General features: G+C 40.9%; 1 protein-coding gene across 1 annotated transcript in view; it reads left to right on the forward strand.

Annotated features, from left to right (window-relative positions):
* The window catches only part of DNAH11 (dynein axonemal heavy chain 11), a 308320-nt gene that overhangs the window by 154853 nt on the left and 131108 nt on the right, over window positions 1-22359 (forward strand). The window contains exons 47-51 of the mRNA XM_075062396.1: window positions 5558-5723; window positions 11952-12054; window positions 14753-14992; window positions 17892-18053; window positions 19807-20000. Of these exons, the coding sequence (XP_074918497.1) occupies window positions 5558-5723; window positions 11952-12054; window positions 14753-14992; window positions 17892-18053; window positions 19807-20000 (865 nt within the window). The remainder of the gene's footprint in view (window positions 1-5557; window positions 5724-11951; window positions 12055-14752; window positions 14993-17891; window positions 18054-19806; window positions 20001-22359) is intronic.

Below are 22359 nucleotides of genomic sequence, written 5' to 3' on the forward strand. Positions count from 1 at the left end.
CATGTGATGTGTGCTGGAAATGATATTAAGATTGTATTCTTTTGAATAAGAGATGTTTTATTCAATATTTTTCTTTTAAGCAATGACTCTGTATAATTGTACCTTTGATACAGAAGCATATTTTATGTCTTTTTATCTTCTTTTTATAATACAAGCTTTCTTTTAAAACCTGTTTTGAGGTTTTATCTGCGTTAAGGCTAAGGAACGAAGGGGGGGCGAAAGTCTCTTGAGTTAGCTTGACTTAGGTTTGAATGTCATAGCCTCAGGGAATGAAGGAGGGGGAAGGTAAATTGCCTCTCTGTTTTGCCATTCAAGGATGTTTAAGTACAGTATCACCGCGGATAACCCAAAGGGAAGGGGAGCTGGGGCATGAGATAAAGAGGAGACAAGGGGAGGAGGTTGTTTTCCCTTTGGTGTGAAGACTCGCATGGGGATTTGTCTGAGTTCTTGGGGTTCCAGAGAAGGTTTGGGGAGAGCCAGAAGAGGGAGTCTGCTCCTGGAAATTCCTGGCTGGTGGAGTGAGCATCAGATTCAAGCTGGTATAAGCTGGGGAGTTTACATACAAGCACTCAGCATTACTGGACTGCTAAGGTCCAGATTAGAGGAGAAGATAGCTTTGATAACACCACACGATCCATGTCTATAGCCAAGCTCTAAAGATCACCACATTTTGCTCCAATCCCTCAGACAGAGGATGAATGACATCTACAAGATCTCATTGAGCCATTGCTCTAACAATCTACAGTCCGCACTGGCTGAAGTGGACAAACAGATTTTGACACAGCCAGAAGGTACCCGGAAGCCACGCTGACTAACAGTGACAGGCCAAAAAGAAATAAAGAACAACCGACTAGCTGTCACTTCAGCCCCAACTAAAACCTCTCCGCACATCATCAAAGATTCTACAACCTACCTGAAAGATGATCCCTCACTCTGCAAGATCTGTGGAGACAGACCAGTTCGCTAGATACAGAGACAGCCTCCCAACCTGAAGCAAATACTCACCAGCACTGCACACCATGACATACTAACCACTACCCAGGAACCTATCCCTGGCAACAAAGCCCGATGCCAGCTCTGTCCACATGATGCTATTCAAGTGACACCATCATAGGACCTAAGCACATCAGCCACACCATCAGGGGCTCGTTCACCTGCACATCTACCAATGTGATATATGCCATCATGTGCCAGCAGTGCCCCTCTGCCATGTACATTGGCCAAACCAGACAGTCTCTATGCAAAAGAATAAATGGACACAAATCTGACGTCAGGAATCATAACATTCAAAAAACAGTGGGAGAACACTTGAAGGTGGCAATTTTGCAAAACTTCAAAAATAGACTCCAAAGAGAGACTGCTGAACTCGAATTAATATGCAAATTAGATACAATTAACTTAGGTGTAAACAGAGACTGGGAATGGTTGGGTCATTACACTAATTGAATCTATTTCCTCATGTTAAGCTCTCCTCACACCTTCTATGGGTCATCTTGATTAATCACTTCAAAAGTTTTTTTTCTTCTGCTGCTGATAGGTCATCTCAATTGATTGGCCTCTTAGTTGGTATGGGTACTTCCACCTTTTCATGTTCTCTGTATGTATAAATACCTTCTGTCTGTGTGTTCCATTCTGTGCATCCAAAGAAGTGGGCTGTAGCCCATGAAAGCTTATGCTGAAATAAATTTGTTAGTCTCTAAGGTGCCACAAGTACTCCTGTTCTTTTTTCTCAGCTATTGGAGTATCACATGACAGGTATGGAAACAAGTTTACCTTCCTTTTCAACAGCATGTGATCCTTTTTGCAACCAGCTGTGATTCTTTTTGCAATCAATTCTGTCATCTAGCCTAGAATGTTACTGCCTCTTGTGTGATTTCTGGTCTTGTTTAAAGCTGCGTTCTTTCACATACAATACATTGCAGAGATTTACTTTAATTCATTATGTATCTGTCTTGTATTACTATTGCAAACAATTATTTATGGTCCCAAACCATACAGTTTGCTGGAAATAAATATTTTTCAAAGCTGCCTAGGGAATTGGAACATCTAGTTTCCACTCATTTTAATGGGACCTGGGCATCCAGATCCCTTAAGCAACATTGAAAAAATGTCAGCTGAAAGGCAAGATAAAGTAGGGAAGTATGCTGAAATTTTTCCCTTGCACACCTTTTCTTTCAAAAGGTTTTGGAGCAGAAGGCCAGAAGCATCACAATTACAGCAGACTTTTCCCAATCCCATGATTATATAGCTACAAAGGTTCTGAGATTCTTCTGCATCTTTGACTTATCCTTCAATGAACCTCGTTGTTGTTTGTTTGCATCTCTCCTCCATGCTCAGCAGTTGTCCTTCTAGCTGAGCTTACCACATGAGATTCCCTTGGGATCTCATTACCATATTACCTGAATTGGCTAGAAGAGTCATTGTTGACAGACATGAGGCACTTTCTCCCTATTCCAAGAACCTAAGCAAGCTAACACCATGATGCACCATCTCCTGCTGGAAACTGCAACACGTGACTTATTTGTGAGGGGGATTTTTTTCAGGCTGTTTATTTAAGAAACAAAATGAATTAATATAAGTCAGAATCACAGTAATATCAAGCATCCACACATAGGTACATTGCATTCATGTATTCCTGTACAAATATAGTTTATTTCCACTTGCTTGCAGGCAATCCTAAAAACCTGGTAGAATTTTTTTTAAAAAGTCCAATGCCAACCCTTACATTTTGCTCTCTACTCTAATCCAGAGATACTGCACAGCCCAATGTAAATGAAGGAACAGTACAACACATTAAATAAGGAATTAGAGTAGCTAATCCTATTCATTCTCATTTGCTCTCATGAACCTTGCAATCCAAGTGAAAAAACAATAACTCTCAAACATCAAGTATGTGCTTTTTCGGTCACATTTTCAAACAAATGAGGTGCACACACATTTATCACAACTGTACATATAAATCAAGTAATTGCTTGTGAAAATGGCTAATTCTGATCATTTGCATGGGCAATGATCTGATTTGTGCATATAATCAGCCTGATGTTCTTCATTAAGAAAAGTGCTGTCCTGATTGTTTTCTGAAGTGTTTTTGTATGAAACTTGTCATTCATGCTTATATGCACTGAAAAAGTTTTATAATCATTCTTTGCTATTCGTCTTGGGAAAAATTAAACTACATTAGTGATTACATTGCTATATGTGCCAATTATTAACAAACATATTTCACTGTTTTCATGTTTTCTATGAATACATTACAACGTTAGTATGTTTTTAAAATTCAGAAGATTATTGTAATAGTCCTGATCCATTTATCATGTGAGGGTGTGAAGCCAGAACTGTTCAGGATATAGGAATGGTTCCCCAAGTGCTTTGGAAAGCTAATCAGTAATGATACTATGGACTAGATTCACAAAGAAACTTAAGCCCGGTAAATATCACTGGGATTTGTCTAGAAAATCACTGGGATTCACAAAGTTTGAGTTTGGTGCCTGGCTCCTTATACAAAGAATGAGGAGAGATGGGCAACTCAGATGGGATTCACAAAAGCCAGCATGCTAAGCCAGCTGCACCTAAAATTGCATAAGGGAGATGCCAAGTTTAGGGGTATGTGCTAAGCCACGCCCCCTCTGACCCAGGAAAGCTTATGTCCAAATAAATTTGTTAGTCTGTAAGGTGCCACAAGGACTCCTCGTTGTTTAAGTCCAAACTGCCTCCCTCCACTTGGGATTTTCAGCTGCTAAGACTCTTTCTTGGCATTAGGCACCTATGCCGTTTTAACAAGAAACCAAGGGTTTGGGGGTGGGGGAGGAGTTTCCTCATAACATTTACCTCCATGGTTGTGATGCTGTCCTGGAATCACCACCTCTCAGGTGAGTGCGCTAGCCACTGGGCTGTGGGATATTCTGATGTTGGATTCCCTCCGACTCTCCTGTTGAAGTTGTTTCACTGTAAATATATATATATATTTTTAAATCATTGGAGCATGGGAGACTGGATCCTGGATCTAACCACTTGACTATAGAGTCATTCTTTTTCTCTCCCCTCCCCACCTCAGAATGGTGAAGCTGTTTCTATGTAGATAAATAATGAAAGAATCATTGGCCCAGAGAGACAGCAAGCATGAGAAACAAGTTAGGCACCTTCAAGATTTAGGAGCAGCTAGCTGAGTGGGGGCTTTGTGAATTCCAGTGAAGCCTGATTCTGTGATTTAGGCACCTAAAGTGGCAGTTAGGGTGAGATTGATAAAAGGACTAAGGTGCCTATCTCCTTAGGGAATGTTGCTCAAATCCGATGAATTACCGTAGATTTCTAAACTCATTTTGCTGTCCAGTGTATTTATTAAAAATGACATGCACAAAATTCAAGATTTAGCTTTTCCATTTTAAAAGGTAATTCTGTTCCCTTCATTACAAAGCTGTTCATGCTTACATCAGGTATATGAATGATTAGATTTTCCAGCTTGTACATAATTCTTTTTTTGTCTCCCTCACCTATCAACTACATAGTCTGAATATCCACCAAAGAGGTTTAACCTGCTTGTATTCTTTTTTACTGCAGTGGCTTAGCAGCAGCAGGTTTGTGTTCAATATTTGGTTTTAACAGGCTTCAGACTTAATTGTAAAAGGGGAAAAATAATATTTTGTACTTCTGTGGTGCCTTCAGCCAGATTATCACAATGCACTTTACATATATTAGTGAATTAAGCTTCAGAAGTTAATGATGCTACTTCTCCATAAGAAATATAAATGCTGTGAAGATGAAATAGAATTATCACACTCTGGCTTAGTTTACTGACTTATGTTCATGGCTTACAAACAGAAAAGTTAGATTAAAAACATAAAATACTCTCTTAGTACATTTGCAGTCTAACACTGCTTGTATTCTTAGAATCTAGAATTTTATCACACACAACCAAAAATAGAGAGAAGGGAAGCAGGCTGTTCCATAAGACAGAGAAGTACAACTCACCCTACCTTACTGTTAGCTGGCTCTTTCCAGACTGACTCTGAATGTATGCTTTCCTACAGAGCCCTGTAGCCTGCAAGCAGGACCAGGAAACACTTTAATTTTTTTAAGGGAACAGCCTGCAATTCTAACACGCCTTTCAAAAACATCACAGCTAGTTGTTGGCTTATTCATTCTGTCAACTTCGTGTTCTTTCCAATGGACCTCTTGGAAAATTTGGGTTTCTTTTATGCTGTAGTCCTACAAAGTGATTTGCATAGATGGACCCCTGTACCTGTGCAGAACCTCATTGACTTCAGTAAGTTTCCTCACAAGGTGCAGGAGTCTGCCCACATACAGCACTTCGCATGACTGGGACCTAATGGCCAGCTTCTTAAAGGTAGTTAGGTACCTAAAGAGGTAGATTGTCAAAAGTACCAATCTCATGAGGTGCCTATGTGCCTAACTCCCAGGGAAATCAACTAGCTGCTTAAAAATCTGGGTCTAAGTGATTTATTTTTTCCCTGAGTGAATTAATTGTGCATTTTTGATTGTTAGTCTCTGCACTGTTTGAGTATTATAACTATTTGTCATATACTTCATAACATTTTAGAGATTCTTGAGAAAAGCCTAGAGAAAAAAGCTGGCCGTAACTATGGTCCTGTAGGAAACAAGAAGTTAATTTATTTTATTGATGATATGAACATGCCTGAAATGGATGTGTATGGAACAGTTCCACCTCACACACTGATTCGACAGCACATAGACTATGGACATTGGTAAGCAATTACTACTTGTTTTGTGCTAAATCAAAATTTTATTGTTATGGACTAAAATCTGTAACATTTCTTCCCATGTCAAAGAAAGAATTAGCACAAGTTTTAGATTTCTAATTTAGTTTTACTTGATATTTTCCATAGAGCAGGAAAATTGTTTTATTATTTTGATGGTTATAGTGGTAGAGTTGGGAGCAAAGGAATATGCATTATATCCTTTTGTCATAGCTGGCTGTGGAGGAAGCTGCTTCTTAACTCCAGGAAATCAGTGATTGACTTTGCTCTAAAGCATGAGTGTTGATAACCCTTGAAAATGTTTATCTTTGCTTGTGTAACTGCAAATTATATTTTTGTTGTTCATATAAATGTCTATTGTTTTTTATAAAATCATATTACACTCCTTGCCCTGATTGTATCATGCAGCTGTGAGTTCCATAGGGTAACTATAATTAACTGCTTAAACTAATTTCACTCTGTTCTTTAGCTTATTTGGTTGAATTCTTGTGAACCTGTCATTACATTCTGCTTTTCTCCATTTCCTGTCGTATCCATTAAAACTGCTTTGATAGGTTCTAGTCTGAGCTCTAGAACTAGAGGGGGGAACATCTATAATGTGTTCAGACCTTTAATAATATAATAATTGTAATGCCAAGGAGCCACAGTATGGGCCAGAACCCCATTGTGTAAGGTGTTGTACAAACACAGAACAAATAGTCCCTCAACTGAAGAGCTTAATTCAGGATATCGAGAGTGTTTAACTACAAAAGACCATTTAAAAAATGAAGATGAGGCTGATCCAAAATTAAAGGAAAAACTGTGTTGTCTTGCACTGTTTCTTTCTTCTGTCCCACTGGGGCAGGCTTAGTTTTGCCCTTTAATTCTTTCGTGTAGGAGGGTACCTTAAGTTAGTTGTTCTTATTGCTGATTGACTTACCAGAGACACCCAGAGAATGCTTTCCTCTATTGTGACGGACCTGAGTAGGGAGGGAGCAAGTGAACTGATGAATGAACAAGCAAACATTCCATTAAAAAGCTATTGCCAGGATACACACACAAGTGTATATATATTTTGGTGGTATTGAAAGGGTTAATGTGCCATCTCAATTCCTTCTCCTTCACCATGTGGACACTTTTTTCATATATTTACATTTTTTATTATTTGTTCTTTCTCCCTACTAGGGAGTTAGGGACATATGTACCTCGGGAACTATGCAGCACAGGGAAGTTTGTTGACGGCTTGTGTGTGTCTCTTCTTTCCTGGCTCATGTTTTTGTAAGGACCGTCATCAGAGCTGGGGCTGGGATGAGGTGTTAGTATCTGTGCTATCCCCAAGTCTTTTAAAGTAGATTCAGTTTAACTCAGTGTGAAAGTAGAATGAATTATATTGTGAAAATAGAAAGGATTAAAGAAATGCTGTTTGTACCTTTAAGCAAAATTGTTGGAATGCTGCAATCCAGGTGTCAGGAATACAGACATTAACATAGAACAATTGCACAGTTTAAGGGCAATTGGTGAAGTATTAGCCTTAGATCGATAAGAGTTAGTAAGGAAGTAGGATATGCATGCTGTGCCCCAGGTGAATTTTACTGTTTTGCTTTCTTTGTCCCTTTGTCTAATTCCCGCTCTTTTATCTGTATAAATAAGACTGTTTGGGTCTTGCATGGCCACTCACATTATCTGGGTGTTGTTAGCAGAGCGCTGTGCTAATAAAACAGAGTGGTCTGACAAACTGTGAGTCCTGAGTCTAACTTTGACAATTTGGAGGTTCCACCAAGATGGCAACCGTCTTCACTGGGGCCGTGTGATTCCTGGCCGTCTTTGTAGGATGACCGTGGCAGCCGGCACCTGGGCATTTGGCCCGAGCGGTCCTCCACTAGAACGGAAAGGTGCACAACCACAATGAAGTCTACGCCATCGAACCTGTTGGTTCCCACTCTGTTCTGGTAGAGATGCCGGGATCTGACATCAGGAATCTGGTCAGGTAATTATTTCTGTGTTTTGTCCGGACTGAGGACTGTCCTTGTCTCTGTGTCTATCCATCCTCTTGTGGAATGTTTGAGTCTGGGTGCCGTCTCTGTCCGGGGATCAGCCGACCGAGGGGTTCCTGTCCCCGCAATCTGAGTAAGTGGAATCTGCACAATCGCAGCTGCACCGCACTTTGGGTAAAGCCCCTGGTGTGAAAGCAAGGGTGATTGAGGCAGTAGCCTGTGGGCTCCTTTTGTGTGTTGCACTGGGCATCGCTCTGATGAACCCGAATTTCCTTCTTGTGTGATTGGTGTGTGAAATCCTCCTGTATTGGTAACCAGACGTCTAAGTCGGGACAGTTCCCTAAATGAACGCTGGCTCATTTTATGTATTTAGGATGGGTCTGGACTCCTGTAAAAAGGGTCCACACTCCCGTAAATTTCTGGAAAAATGGTCTAGGCTAACTCAGGGCGATCCCAAAACTCAGTGGCCACTGTTAAAATCTTGGAACAAAGACTAAGTGGACGTCTTAAAGGACAAACTTGGCCAATCGAAAACTAAATTGGCTAAAGGACAGGTTAATTGTTTCATGCAGTGGTGGGAAGAGGCAAATCGTAGGTAGACAAAATCAAAACTCGCCTCTCTCAATTATTCAAATAATAAGTTAAAAGCTTTATTAAAAGCCTTCTCTCCCACCACCAGACTGAGCGCTCCCCTTTACCCCGTTCTCCAAACCTCGGATCGATCTCAGCCCCCTTCATGCTCCCATCTCATTGTAAAAAGGGAACTATGCAGCACAGGGAAGTTTGTTGACAGCCTGTGTGTGTCTTTTCTTTCCTGGCTCATGTTCTTTGTAAGGACTGTCATCAGAGCTGGGGCTGGGATAAGGTGTTAGTATCTGTGCTATCCCCAATTCTTTTAAAGTAGATTCAGTTTAACTCAGTAAAGGACATAGGAAGAAATATAGTGTACTCAGAAATGACATCTGATGTCTTCTGAATATCTTCAGCTATTCGGGGGAAAATACAAGCAGAGAGGAAAGTGAAGATTTAAGTCTGAAAATCGCTAATTCAGTGGACTCAATCAGCTCCAACTCAGAAACCTAATACTTTTTAGAGCCACCTGTCCCAGGTTATAAATTGCCCTAGCTTTAAATATGTTTTTAGAAAATTTTCCTTGTTTCTGATTTAAATATTATGAATATTTAAAGCTACTGAAGCTATCTTCTTAAACTTGGCTTGATTTTTTTTTTAAAAGTCTCAGTTCTATAGGACAAGCTGCGTTAGGAGAAAATTGACTTAGTAATTTTAAAGTTTTGAACATTTATATCTGGTATATTAATCCTAAACCAGAGTGTACTTATCTGAGTTCTAATCAGAGTATATGGAAAAGGTAAATTTTTCAAATGCTTAGATAATTCCAAATGACTGCATGGAATTTGTTCAGACTTTAAAAACACAACCCATGCCCCTTTTGGCATTAGACCAAGTGTGGAAAACTTCAGCCCAGAATAAATTTGACAATGGTAATGAGGAGCTGAATAAGGAGGTTTAGAATGGAAGCTGACATTCTACATTAAAAATATGGTGGGATGCTATGTGCACCCCCTCTAATATAGTGGGGAGGGATAGCTCAGTGGTTTGAGCATTGGCCTGCTAAACCCAGGGTTGTGAGTTCAATCATCTGAGGTGGGCCACTTAGGGATCTGGGGCAAAAATCAGTACTTGGTCCTGCTAGTGAAGGCAGGGGGCTGGACTCAATGATCTTTCAAAGTCCCTTCCAGTTCTAGGAGATTGGTATATCTCCTATTTTTATTTATTTATTTAAGTTTGCATCTGTCCGTCTGTTTGTCTGTCTTATTTAGGGCTTGATTCTGCAAAGTGCTCAGCACTGTGTCCTCAGTCCAGAAAAGGACTTAATCTCGTGTATGTGAGTAGTCACATTGATTTAAATGAGACTAGTTGTGCTTAAAGTTAGACATGTATGTAAACCCTGGCAAGATCAGGGCTTATATGAGAAAGAAGGACAATACAAGACTGTATGATAAGAGGTAAAGGATTTATTGTTATAAATTTGCAATGGCAGCATTACTCTTGAGTAGAAAAGCTTATAAGTGTTTTGGTTTGTTTTATTACTTTTAAATTGGTGGCTGCTGGAAGATGCCAGAGGTTTGGAATGTTAAGTGTAATCCCAGTGGTGATAGATTAATGGGCAGAGTGTATATAAGAAGTTTAAAGGAACTAGATAAATACAATTTATCATACTATCATCACCACATATTGGATGTTTGAATATTGTGCTGTTTGTAATGCTGAATATAGTAATAATACTTACATCCAGTGAGATGCACAGAGGTTTGTGCCAAAATTTTCAAAACAGAGTCTAGTTTTGGGTGCTTCAAGTTTTGGGTGCCTAAGTTCAGATACGTAGTGCCTGATTTTAAGAGTCATGGATCAGCTGCATCTATTATTGCCTTTTTTTGAAAATATGAGTGCTATTCACTTCTAAAAATGAGAGTCTAAATTGGAAAACTTAGAGTATCAAAAATGAATTTACCCAATGTTAACTTTGGGGAAAAAAGTGGCCTAAATGACTTGCCCAGGTCACACAGTGAGCCAATAGCAGTGCCAGAAATCGAATCCAGGTTTCCTGACTCCTTGTCTCACGCCTAGTCCATTGGGTCATACTGCAAAAACCAAGATATGGTCTTCTAATCACACCTATTGCCTTTTCTTGCTTTCTGTCAAATATGCTTGATACCTGTTTTTCACTGTGCCCCGCACATGCAACAACTTTCCTCTTCCTGTGTTCCAAGCATATTGTTGGCTGTCTCTCTGTGGTGAAACCTGGTAATTTTAGCTACTTTTACTCTACAAAGGCTCTGGGGATATGTCTATACTGCAGGTGGGAGTGAGCCTCCCAGCCCGTGTAGACAAACTTCTCGTAGTAGTGGAGCTCGCTCTAGTGTGCTAAAAATAGCTGTGTGACTGTTGCAGCACCAGCAGAGACTTGAGCTAGCCATCTGAATTCAAGCTCACCCTATTCTCTGGCTCCAAGCTGGGGTGGCTAGCCTGAGTCTCCGCTAGTAGCGCAGTGTCCACACACCTATTTTTAGCGTGCTAGTGCAAATCTCATTACCGTAAGTCTGCCTGCCTGGGCCAGGAGGCTCGCTCTGCTGCAGCGTAGACATACTCGTGTTCCCACACTCATTCTACCTCCTTAATTGTACTGTACTATATCTGTCCAAGTTAGACTGGGTGCTGGGACCTCTCTATGTTGTAAAGAGTCATGCTCAAGCTGATTAAAATATTTTAGATGGAACAATTTTTTGTCGGAAAATGCAGTTTTGTCAAAATCAGAATGTTTCACAAGACTAAGTTGATTTTGATGAAATTTTCAATGGGGAAATTTTGAAACAATTCCAAATCAAAACAAAGTACTTTGTATGTAAGACACAGGAGGTAATTGTGCTGGTGAAGCCCCAGTTGGAGTACAGTGTCCAATTCTGGGCACCACAATTTAAGAAAAATGTGGACAAATTGGAAAGAGTCCAGAAGAGAGCAACAAAAGAATAAAGGTGTAGAAAACCTGACCTATGAGGAAAGATCAAGAAACTGGGCATGTTTAGTCCTGAGAGAAGAAGACTGAGGAGGGACCTGATAAGTTTGCAAATATGTTATGAGCTGTTATAAAGCGGATGGTGATCAGTTATTCTCCAGTCTCCTGAAGATAGGAGTAATGGGCTTATCTGTAGCAAGGGAGATTTAGGTTAGATATTAGGAAAAACTATCTAACAATAAAGGGTATTTAAGGTCTGGAATAGATTTTGAAGGGAGGTTTGGAGTCCCCCGCATTGGAAGCTTTTAAAAACAAGTTGGACAAACACCTGCGAGGGGTGTTCTAGGTTTACTTGGTCCTGCCATATTGCAGGGGACATCTTGAGGTCCCTTCCATGCCCTCTATTTCTATCATTCTATTACTCTCTCATTTTGTTTCTGCTATATATAGATATAGATTATTTCATTATCTAAATGAAACATTTTGTTAAGGTCATTTTGTTGTTTCCAAATCAGCTTTTTTTTTCAGAATTTCTCTTCTGCACAAAATTCAGAATTGCAATTTTCATCCTGAGTCAGGACAAAAACAAATTTTGAAATGTCAGAATTTCTGTCTTCCAATTAGCACTAAGCCATGCGCTACCTATGATGCGCTAACAGTAATTATCAATCATTTTAAACTAAAGTAGTTATATTTTCTATCTTCTAGGTATGATAGGCAGAAGTTAACTGTAAAAGAAATACATAATTGCCAATATGTTGCTTGTATGAATCCAACTGCTGGCAATTTCACTATCAACCCTCGACTCCAGGTATGGTTTCAAGTACTATATCATAGTAACCCTGTATTTATTATTTAATATGTTAGATGCAGGGGCGGCTCCAGGCACCAGCACGCCAAGCACGTGCCTGGGGCGGCAAGCCACAGGGGACGCTCTACTGGTCGCCGTGAGGGCGGCAGGCAGGCTGCCTTCGGCGGCATGCCTGCGGAGGGTCCACTGGTCCCACGGCTTCAGCGGACCTCCCGCAGGTGTGCCGCTGAATCCACGGGACTGGGGACCTCCTGCAGGCAAGCTGCCAAAGGCAGCCTGCCTGCCATGCTTGGGGCGGCAAAATACCTAGAGCCGCTCCTAGTTAGATATAATGTTTAGAATTTAGCTTTTCATTGCAACAGACATAAACACTACAATTGCTCCCCCACTTACGCAAGTGTTCCTTTCCGTGCGGATTTGCATAAGTCAGGTTTGCGTAACCTGGGGGAGTGTCTGTAATTTGGATATGGTCAGTTTCTTGTCTCACTTTGAACTCCTAGTGATGCCAATAGCAACTCTGTGCTCCCAACCAGCAGATTTTATCAAAGTGTATATAGATTGCTGGTCCGTATGGGTATTTCCTATATGTGCACGTGTGCTCTGTATGCCTGAAACTCTTCAACAGCAGGATCTGCTGGTCTTTGCTTTCACCTCTGTCTCATGCTCCCAAGTGAGGGCATAAGAAACAGCCCAGACCGACTGCCTCTCTAGTTCCTTTTTACTGCTCTCAGTCTGGGAGGGAACCTTTCTGTGTCTGTAGCCTTCCAACATTCCTTTCCGACATCAACTCTATAAATACATTTTAAATAGTTGCTATTAGTTTAGTCTTAGTTAGATAATTTGGGGATCAGGTTTCCTGCTCCCTTTGTTCTCCCATGTATCAGAGCTCTTTGTATGCCAAGAATTCCAGGCCTCAAACCCTGCCTATTCTGTCCTCAGAACTTCCTGATGAGTGACCAGCATGACAGCGGCCTGAACTGCCTCTGAGGGCTTGTCTTCACTACTGGGGTAAGTCAACCTAAGTCAGTGTAGCTTAGGTCGACTTATCCTGGCGTCTTCACTGCACTGTGTCGATGGGAGACGCTCTCTGGTTGACTTCCCTTACTCTTCTCGGAGAAGTGGAGTACTGGGGTTGACTGGGGAGTGCTCCGCCATAGATTTAGTGGGTCTTCACTAGACCACCACTGAATTGCAGCAGCATTGATCTCCCCATAGTGAAGACCAGTCCTGAATCACACATTCCTTCAAAGTGTGATATCTCCCTCTCCTTTGCCTCTCATACTAAGCAGTTTTGGGAGTTCAGACTCCAAAGGCATCTAATGGAGCTCTCCATGAGACCCATTTTGGATCCGCTTCCACTCCCATTTCATCAATCTGAACCTCTAGGTAGTGTCCCTCCAGCACTGACATTTTCCAGCTTGGACTCCTCCAGTAAACCCAAGGATGTCTCTGAACGGAGATATGAGGGAGGGTAAGGAGGAGCAGTCATAAAAAGAGAGAAACCATGCACAAGTTCTCTGCAAAGAGGATTACCTATCCTCTCCCCACCCTACTTCTGGCACTGAGTGAGATTCCATGTCCTGATTGCCATAGAGATCTCTTACAAGGGTTAAGTCTTAGTCTGCATTAGAGCACATTGCACTGATAGCACTGGATCCACTGACAGCATTGTCTTCATCTACAGTTGAGGTAGTGGCACCAGTCTCTCTTTTGCCCCTGGAGGGTTATAGACAATACTAGGACTTCCCAAGAAGGATTACGGACACCTTTGAGATCCCATTGGAAGAGATTCAGCATCTCACCCTTAAACTTCTGAATGTTCTCCACTCTACGGCTCCGTCCAAGGTGGCATTCCCTATCAATGAGGCCACACTGGGTCCTGCTAAAACTATTTGGCACACACCAGCCACCTGTGCCCTGACCCCCAAAAGTATAGAGAAGTACTTTTGCCCTCCAAGGGAGTGGAATTTTTGTTGTTCCACCCTAACCTGAACTCTGTCATGGTCCAGGCATTTGCAGAGCAGGCTGCAGCAGCCCCAGTCCACTCTCTTGGGCACGGCTATTAGAAGACAAGATCTCTTCGGCAGAAAAAACATCTCATCAGCCAGCGCACTCTTCCATATTGCAAACTACCAAGCACCAGTGTCATATATGACAACAAACAGAGTCCACCAGTACAATACCACAAGAATGTAGGCCCCAATTCCAGGCCATCCTGTGTAAAGACCAACTGGTTGCCAGATCATCCATTCAGGCATCACTTGATGCGGCAGCATTGCAACCTCTATAGCTATGAGGAGGGCCTCTTGTTTCTAATCACTAGGGACAGATGGCCCAAGGGACAGTTGAAGACTACTGCTGCCTTGGTCTTCTTGTTCTTACAGAGGATGCAAGGAAGCAGGGGAATGGGAGGCAAGGTGTACATCAATGAATACATCAGGAAGTCTGACCAGCCAAGCCCCTAGGCTTGCGAGCCTGAGCTGCAGCCCAAGTCGTGATGTCCATACAGCTATTTTTAGTGCGCTAGCTCATTGCTTGCTAAAGCGAGTTTGTCTACTGAGACTGGGAGGCTCATTCCCAGCTGCAGTGTAGACATACCCTGAGCGGCACACAGCAGTCAGCCTCTTTGCCTCAGTCTGTTGGAATTATCAAGTGGTCATTGACTTCGCTTCTGTCTTTTTTTTTTTCTTATTTTCAGAGACATTTCACAGTGTTTGCTCTGAACTTCCCATCTGTTGATGCCCTGAACACCATCTATAGCAAGATCCTTGGGTTCCACTTCCAGAGGCATGTTTTTAATCCATCAGTGTTAAAGAATGCTCCAGCCATGATCCAAGCATCAATATGGCTTCATCAAACTATGGTTCAAAACTTTCTGCCAACTGCAGTTAAATTCCACTACATCTTTAACCTAAGAGACCTCTCTAACATCTTCCAGGTCTGTATCATAGACTGACTTTCACTCTAGGCATAACTTATTATTATTAATATTATTAATAATTATTTATGTTTATTATAGTAGTGTCTAGGATCAACCAAGAGTAATCATTGTGCTAGGCACTGTCCCAATAGTAACAGACAGTCCCTGCCTTCAAGAGTTTACAATCTAAATAGACAAAACAGACTGACAGCAGGAGAAAGGGATGTAATGCTCAGAGTGATGGTTTTCAAACATGTTAAGGCTATGATTTTGGGGGTGGTGGTGAGGTTTAGTTGGAAGGGAAATGTCTAAATGAAAATACAAAGGGAAAGGAGATGTAAAGGTTAGAAGATGGGGAAGCAAAGAAGTGTGGGGGAGTGAGGCTGAAGTAAAGAGATTGAGGCTAGGGAATGGAGAAAACAGCCAATCAGTGCATGGGAGTCCAGACTGAAAACTGGATTCTATGTTAGCTCCTACTAGCTTGAGGATTTTTTGTGGGGTGAGTTGAGGGAGGGGAAGTGATGGCTTCTCCCTGGAATATTCTCTTAACCAACGCATGGGTCTGGTCCCTCAGAGAAAAGAGGTACCACTCCCCCCAGTACATGCACTGTGGTAAAGAAGCCAATTCAGAGTGTTTTGTGCATATGTCATCAAAATCACTTTCTCAAATAGGAAGTAGTTAGGTTTTTTTTGTATTGAATACTTTTCTCCATTAATATGTGCTTTCTAGTCTGACATAATGTATGGGCTTTCATCCTCATACAAATACAGAAGGAGAATTTCAGGACCTAGCATTCTGAGACTGTAGCACTATCTGTAATGTCCAAAACCACAGGCTATGATTTGTCTATTGGAATGAGAATTAACATGTAAGGTAACAAGGAAAATCTCAAGTCTTGGTATACTGATGTAAATAATTCACTCTAGTGAATCAGAAAACTTGCGAACTCCGTAGTAATTCACATAGCCCATTTCATGATAGAATAATTCTCATGCGAGGTACTCAAGGCTGGAATTCTGAAAAGTTAAATAGAAGGCAGGAAAGAGGTGAGTAGTGCTGAAAATATTAACGGCACCCTCACTAACCCACACTTCTATCAACTTCAAATGCACACTGAAAATGGATTTTTGTGTTTGCAGTTCACTGAAATACTAAGGGGATGCCTACACTACGAGCACTACAGTGGCACTGCTGCGATGCTGCAGCTATGTTGTTGTAGTGCAGACACCTGCTACCATTGCTGTAGTAAATTCAACTCCTTGAGAGATGGCAGCTAGGTCAATGGATGAATTCTTCCATTTAACCTAGTGGTGCCTACACTGGGGCTTAGGTCGGTTTAACTTTATTTCTCAGGAGCATAATCATTTTTCTCATCCCTGAGCATCCCTAGGTCAGCCTTAGTTTAGGTGTAGGCCATGCCTCCAACTCACAGACTAGTGAGATTCTATTGCTGTTCTGAGCCAGGTGGAACACTTGTGATATGTTCCTATGATGGAGTGTACCAGGCCTTTGTTGGCCCCCTGCTGGAGGTCCCATGGTCTTACCACACCCAACCCCAGGAAGGAGCAGCCAGTCAGGACCCCGCAGCTCAGATAGACAGAGCTGCAGGGTCTGAGCAGGTCAATTCCTGGTTGGGGCCAGAGGAGCTGGGAAAGGTGGTCTGTTCTGGTCACAGGCACTTAAAGGAGAACCAGGAGATGTGTTCTGATGGTACTTGCATTGAGCAAGGAGAAAGAGGATTTGACAACTTCAGCCCTGAAGTGTGGGTGGAGGGGGGCTATGTGGGAAAAGGCCTGGGGAACAGCAGCAGCGAAGTGAAGAAAGCAGTGCATGGTTGCTGTATGCAGGATCCCTGGGCTGGGACCCAGAGTAGAAGATGGGCCTGGGTCACCTCCTCTTCCCCACCCTGCCAGCCACTGGCAAAGTGGCCTAAGCCCCGAGAAGGTGGCAAGGCTCCTTTAAAAGCCTAACAAAAAGACTGGATTAAAAAGGGCCTAGAGATGGGGTTGAAGAGCCTGGTGAAGGCTGACAACGTATTGAACTCTTTGCTACCCTGGAAGGGGTTCATCCAGTTGACTGTGATTTGGCCAGAGGGCTGAGCCACTGAAGGCCTACCAAGCTAGGTTGACAACTTACAGAGCATGACAGAGGCAGGAAAGGCCTGCAGTACCACACCCAGTTGCTAGGAGGCCCTCCTGAGGTGAGTGCCCCATTGCAAATCCACATGGACTTAAAGGGTAGTGCTATCTCATCTTGGGTTTGTTTTGACTATGATAAAAAGGTGTTATTTTTAGAATAGTTACCTAGCACTCTATTCTAGCATATACAAGGCAAGTCGTACTTTAGTGCATGCTAAGTAGTTGAGTTGAAGCCTTGGGCTTGGATTAATGAGTTTATGGCTTCAACTCAACCAACTAACACATTCTAAATATTCTCTTTCTTCCTGGCCAAGACAACCGCTTTCAGATTTTCCTCAATAATGCCTTGAAACAGGGCTCCTAGTGCTAGTTGTCCTTTCCATCCTGACATGCACCAAGTCCTCACACCTCACTGATCCACGCTTGACTTCCTTCTCTTCAGTGCAAATTAGTGAGGGTCTACTACATGTTTGTTTGATGATGGTTTCAATTTTTTCAGAGTTGATAAACTGCAATACTTGCTAATCTGCAAAGGGACTTGAATGCAGATTCAAGAATTTACAGTCCAAAAGACAAATTATATTCCCCTATCAATTAGTACAATCAATTTCTGAAAAAAAGAAAATGTAATGAGCATGGAAAGGCATTTTAGGGAAATTAGTTGACTCATATTTTAGGAATTAAAGGAGCAGAAGCTGACTGGCATTCTAGAGTTTGGCTACCTTTTCTGTTTAGTGACAGAATTTTTTAAAATGTGGCTGTATTGTATTGTTTTTAGGGAATTTTATTTGCTACACCTGAGTGTTTAAGGGAACCAAATGATCTTGTATGTCTTTGGCTTCATGAGTCTTCACGTGTTTATGGAGATAAACTGATGGAACCAAAAGACTGTCATTTTTTTCATAAAAAGCTGATTGACACTGCACACAAGTATTTTGAGGTAAGGCTATATACTGGAAATATTTTCTTCTGCAATGTTGATTAAATTAAAGTTGTTCAGGGATATGTCAAATTTACTGCAACTATAAATCACCACAAAAGTTCTATAGTGTAGCCCAAGAAATTGCAGCCAGTGAATTCAACATATCCCCTTTAACGTCATCTGCTAGCAGGGTTTCTGTCAAAGAAAAGTAAGCACCTGATTGATGTGGTAGTGGATACTAGCTTTCCAATGACCATAATAAGTAATGCTTTTTCAATGTGATATCATTAATTCTGGTCTCTGCAAAGATGGTAATTTTCTTCTTGACTATCATTCTCCACTCGTGTTTGATTAGCTGTGAGGATTTTCAAGTATCTGCTGCACTGTTGTTAGCACCTTTAAGGAAACACTTGAGGCCGTCCTTAAAATGGAGGCAATGACCTTCTCACTGTCATGAATCTTCATGTAGTTGAGTGTATTTGAGGTAACAAAATGGTGTTTATTTGATCCTTTTTTTATCATAACTGTGATACAAATATTTATTTAATACCTTTCTAGCTTTTTCCTTGGGAGACTAATTTTTTATTGTGTATTAGTTTTTCTCCAGTAGTTTGACTGATTAACAAAACGTATGCAACTATTTAGTGCAAAACAAAATTATTCTTAATTTTTAATTTCAGCATTTATTTGGGCATCAGATCACTTAGTTATAACAATGTATAGTTTTGTCATCTGGGCATTTGCAAGTACCATGAATATAAACCAATCTTACAGAAAATAAACAATAATTAGATACACAGTAAACAAGTTTTGCAAATAAATACAGGTTATGGTTTCAGATTAGATTTTCTAGGCTAAATTCTTGTCTGATTTACAATGCAATTACAAGGAATATGCCTTTTCCTCTTACTTTATTTTGTTTTCTTTTAACAACCCTTTCATTAAACTTTACTACAACCGTCTCTCCACTTGCCTAACATGCCATGTACAACAAACAATATATATCTAGTGCTGTCCATTATATCAGGCATGGCATAACATTCCATTGGGAATGCAGCAGAAAGTCAGCAAGATACAATAGCTGGATATTAAAGCCTGTAGTTTCTTCTTGAATAAATGGGTGTATTGGTGCCAATACCAAAGTGTGAATTAACTATATAGTGCTGTGATTCTTCAAAAACATTTATTACTCTGAAATATATCCATTCTTTACCAGACAAGGCAGTGGGACTATCAGAAATGGAGCTTATCAAAAAATGCATGTGTATTTATTGGGGGGGGGAAACAGTTTTCTTGATTTTGCCAAAAAAAACCCAACCCTGTCCCAGATTTCAAACAAACAAACCTGTTTTTGACACTTTGGGTCCTCCCCTTCCCCCTCCCATACTTTCACCCTTTTCCCCTTTACATTTTGCCACTGAAAAAGGACTGAGAAGAGGAAAAACAGGTAGGGTTTTTTCGGGGGTAGGGGGGATGACTAAAAAATTGGAAATCTTTTGTGGGCTTGGGGGGTTTCATTTATTTTATTGTTGAAAAATTGGAAAATTTAGAAAAACAAAAAAGTTCTGCAAAAAAAATTAAGGAAGGTCATTTATTGTCAGAAAAAAAAATTCAAATTAAAAAATTTTGATCAGTCTAAACTGAACCTTCCCAGCAAACTATTTGACAGTATTGTGGGCTTTTGCTGCACTGTTGGACTAGCCATTAAATGTATGACATTTCCTATGGTTTTGGACATTTTTATTTTTTTTTTTCTCTCCCCACTTGCTAGGCTGTGGAAGATCATCTTCTGCTCCAGCACCCACTCATTTATTGCCATTTTGCAAATGGGGTAGCCAACCCTCATTACATGCCTGTCAAGGAATGGGAAGTACTGAGGAAGATGCTTACAGAGACTCTAGAAAGCTACAATGAGTTTAATGCTTCTCTGAACTTAGTTTTATTTGAGGATGCCATGCAGCATGTGTAAGTAGACTTTTTGAAAAAGCCCATTTAAAGACTTATTTATACAGAGCCCATACAGTCAGGTTTAGAAGAGATACTGCTATCAGAGACTTGTTGGGTAAGACATTGCCTCTTTTGCTAAGTAGAAGCACTTACGCAATAGGTTAGTAGCATTTTTAATAAAATGATTATATTGAGAAGACCATCCAGCAGTGTTCATGGTGAGAGAACATCACTGATACCATTATGGAAATGCAGCTCAAGACTCTGTAGTTAAGCTTGACTTCCAGTTTACCTGTAAACCAGGGATTCAACCTCTTTGTTTTTGTATGAACAGCATTTATCCTTTGAGTACAGAATGATTTTCCTGAGAAATTGGAAGTAAACCCATTAATTTATTCATTAAAATCATTTTAAAAATGGATCCTTTGAGAAATTTAGTATGTGTTGGCCTTTTCGTTTAAGGAAAAGAGGGTGGAAATATGAAAAAATTAATAGTCTTTAACAATCAGGCTAATCTAATCTGGGACAACAAACATTAAAATCATATTACTATTGTATGATGTCATACAGGGCAGAGTTTAGGGATTTTGGGAGCCTTAACTGCACATTTCAGTATCTCAATGTAAGCATAATCTGAACTCTGCGTTTCCTTGGTTTATAATGTTTACAACAACCTGTAATACGTTTTACCCTTAAGTTACTAATAGGTACTCTCAACCTTATCTCTATCTTATTGTTGATTTTTGTATGGGATTGTAGATTGGAATCCATCATGGCAAAAAAATTGCAGTGCAATTTCTGAGATCCAAGTTAAGCTGCAGTAGTTATGTTTACTGGCAATGGCAGGGTTGCCCAGAGGATTCAGGGGGCCTGAGGCAAAGCAATTTCAGGGGCCCCTTCCATAAAAAAAGTTGCAATACTCTAGAATACTATATTCTCATGGGGGAGCCCTGCGGAGCGTGGAGCAAATTGCCCCACTTGCTCATTAAAAGAATTGGACAAATATTTTCCGTCAAAACTTTTTTTGGATCGAAAACTAGGGGATTTTAAAAAGCAGAAAAAATCATGGACAATGTCTGCTTTCCTTCAAAACTTGTTGTGGTTTTTTTAATTGAAAAGCTGAAATTAGTCTCCCAAAACCTGAACATGGTTTGGGGTTTCAGAAGTGTGTGGCCAAATATTTGCTGCTTGCTGTGTTGCTTTTAAAGAAACGAATAAAAAAAATCTGCTTAAAAAAAATCCAAAATTTTTGAAACCACTTCAGCTTGTGACCAAAATGCCTGAGCCCATTCCATCAGAGATTTTTCCAGGTTCTGATTACGCTGCTGTGCTTCCTTGACTCATATTCTGGTCTCCCATAACTCTTGGGTTCTGTGTAGGGTGTGTAGAACATAGGACGATAAGATATGGCCATCCTAGTCAGGACAAAAAGTCCATCAGCCAGTATTCCTATCCATCCAGCCCAGTATCCGAATGTCCATGGTGCCCTCAGAGGTAAAGTTCGAATCCTAACAGGTAATGATCAAATGATCTCTTCTGTCCTGCCATCCATCTTCTCTACCTCTCTGACAAACAGAGCTAGGGTACACCATTCCTTATCTATCCTGCTAATAGCCACTAATGGACTTACCTCCATGAATTTCTCTGTTTCTAGAGAACTGCTCCATGGGGTCCCTCACCAAACTGGAGGACGGCTTACTGTGGGTTATGTCTTTAGTATATGGCTTATGTAGCAACTCTACATAACTTGAGCATTGATGCTTCTTCCAGGCATCTGGATGAGCCTGTATTTTGAAAGCTGAAATGTCAAAATAACACTGCATGTGAATGGACACTAGGCGTGCTAAAATTAAATTAACCGCGCATAGGTACTGGCTGTCACTGGGGGTCAGATCCTCAGGGGTCCACGGGGTTAATTACTGGGGTCTGTGAGTTTGTCACCTCACCTGCCTTTTGCCTCCAGCATTATAGATAGTGTTAAAATATAAAAAAGTGGTTTAATTTATAGGGTGCAGGTCGCACTCAGAGGTTTGCTATTGTGAAGGTCACCAATACAAACCCCTCTGGAGCTCTGGAATGTAGGGGAGGGAGTCTCCCTTCTTAGTTGTGGAGAGGTAGTGGTTGTGTAGGATATTGCTCTTATGTTGAATCCCTCCCCCATGCTCTCTTGGCTCTATCACTGTTAATCTAAAGTGGCTAAAATTTTAAATGAAGCTACCTTTTATCCTCCCCTGACATGGTGATCTCCTCTTGTTATGCACTGAAAATTAATGCAGGCTATAATTTGGCATTTTGAGAAAAAAGGTAAAGGGATGGAGCCTTGAGGGAAAAGATAACAGCTTGGCTCTTTTGTTGTTGGAACTGGCTGTCTGCTCAA

The sequence above is a fragment of the Chelonoidis abingdonii genome, chromosome 2 (assembly GCF_003597395.2).
Source record: "Chelonoidis abingdonii isolate Lonesome George chromosome 2, CheloAbing_2.0, whole genome shotgun sequence".
In the NCBI taxonomy this organism is placed as follows: domain Eukaryota; kingdom Metazoa; phylum Chordata; order Testudines; family Testudinidae; genus Chelonoidis; species Chelonoidis abingdonii.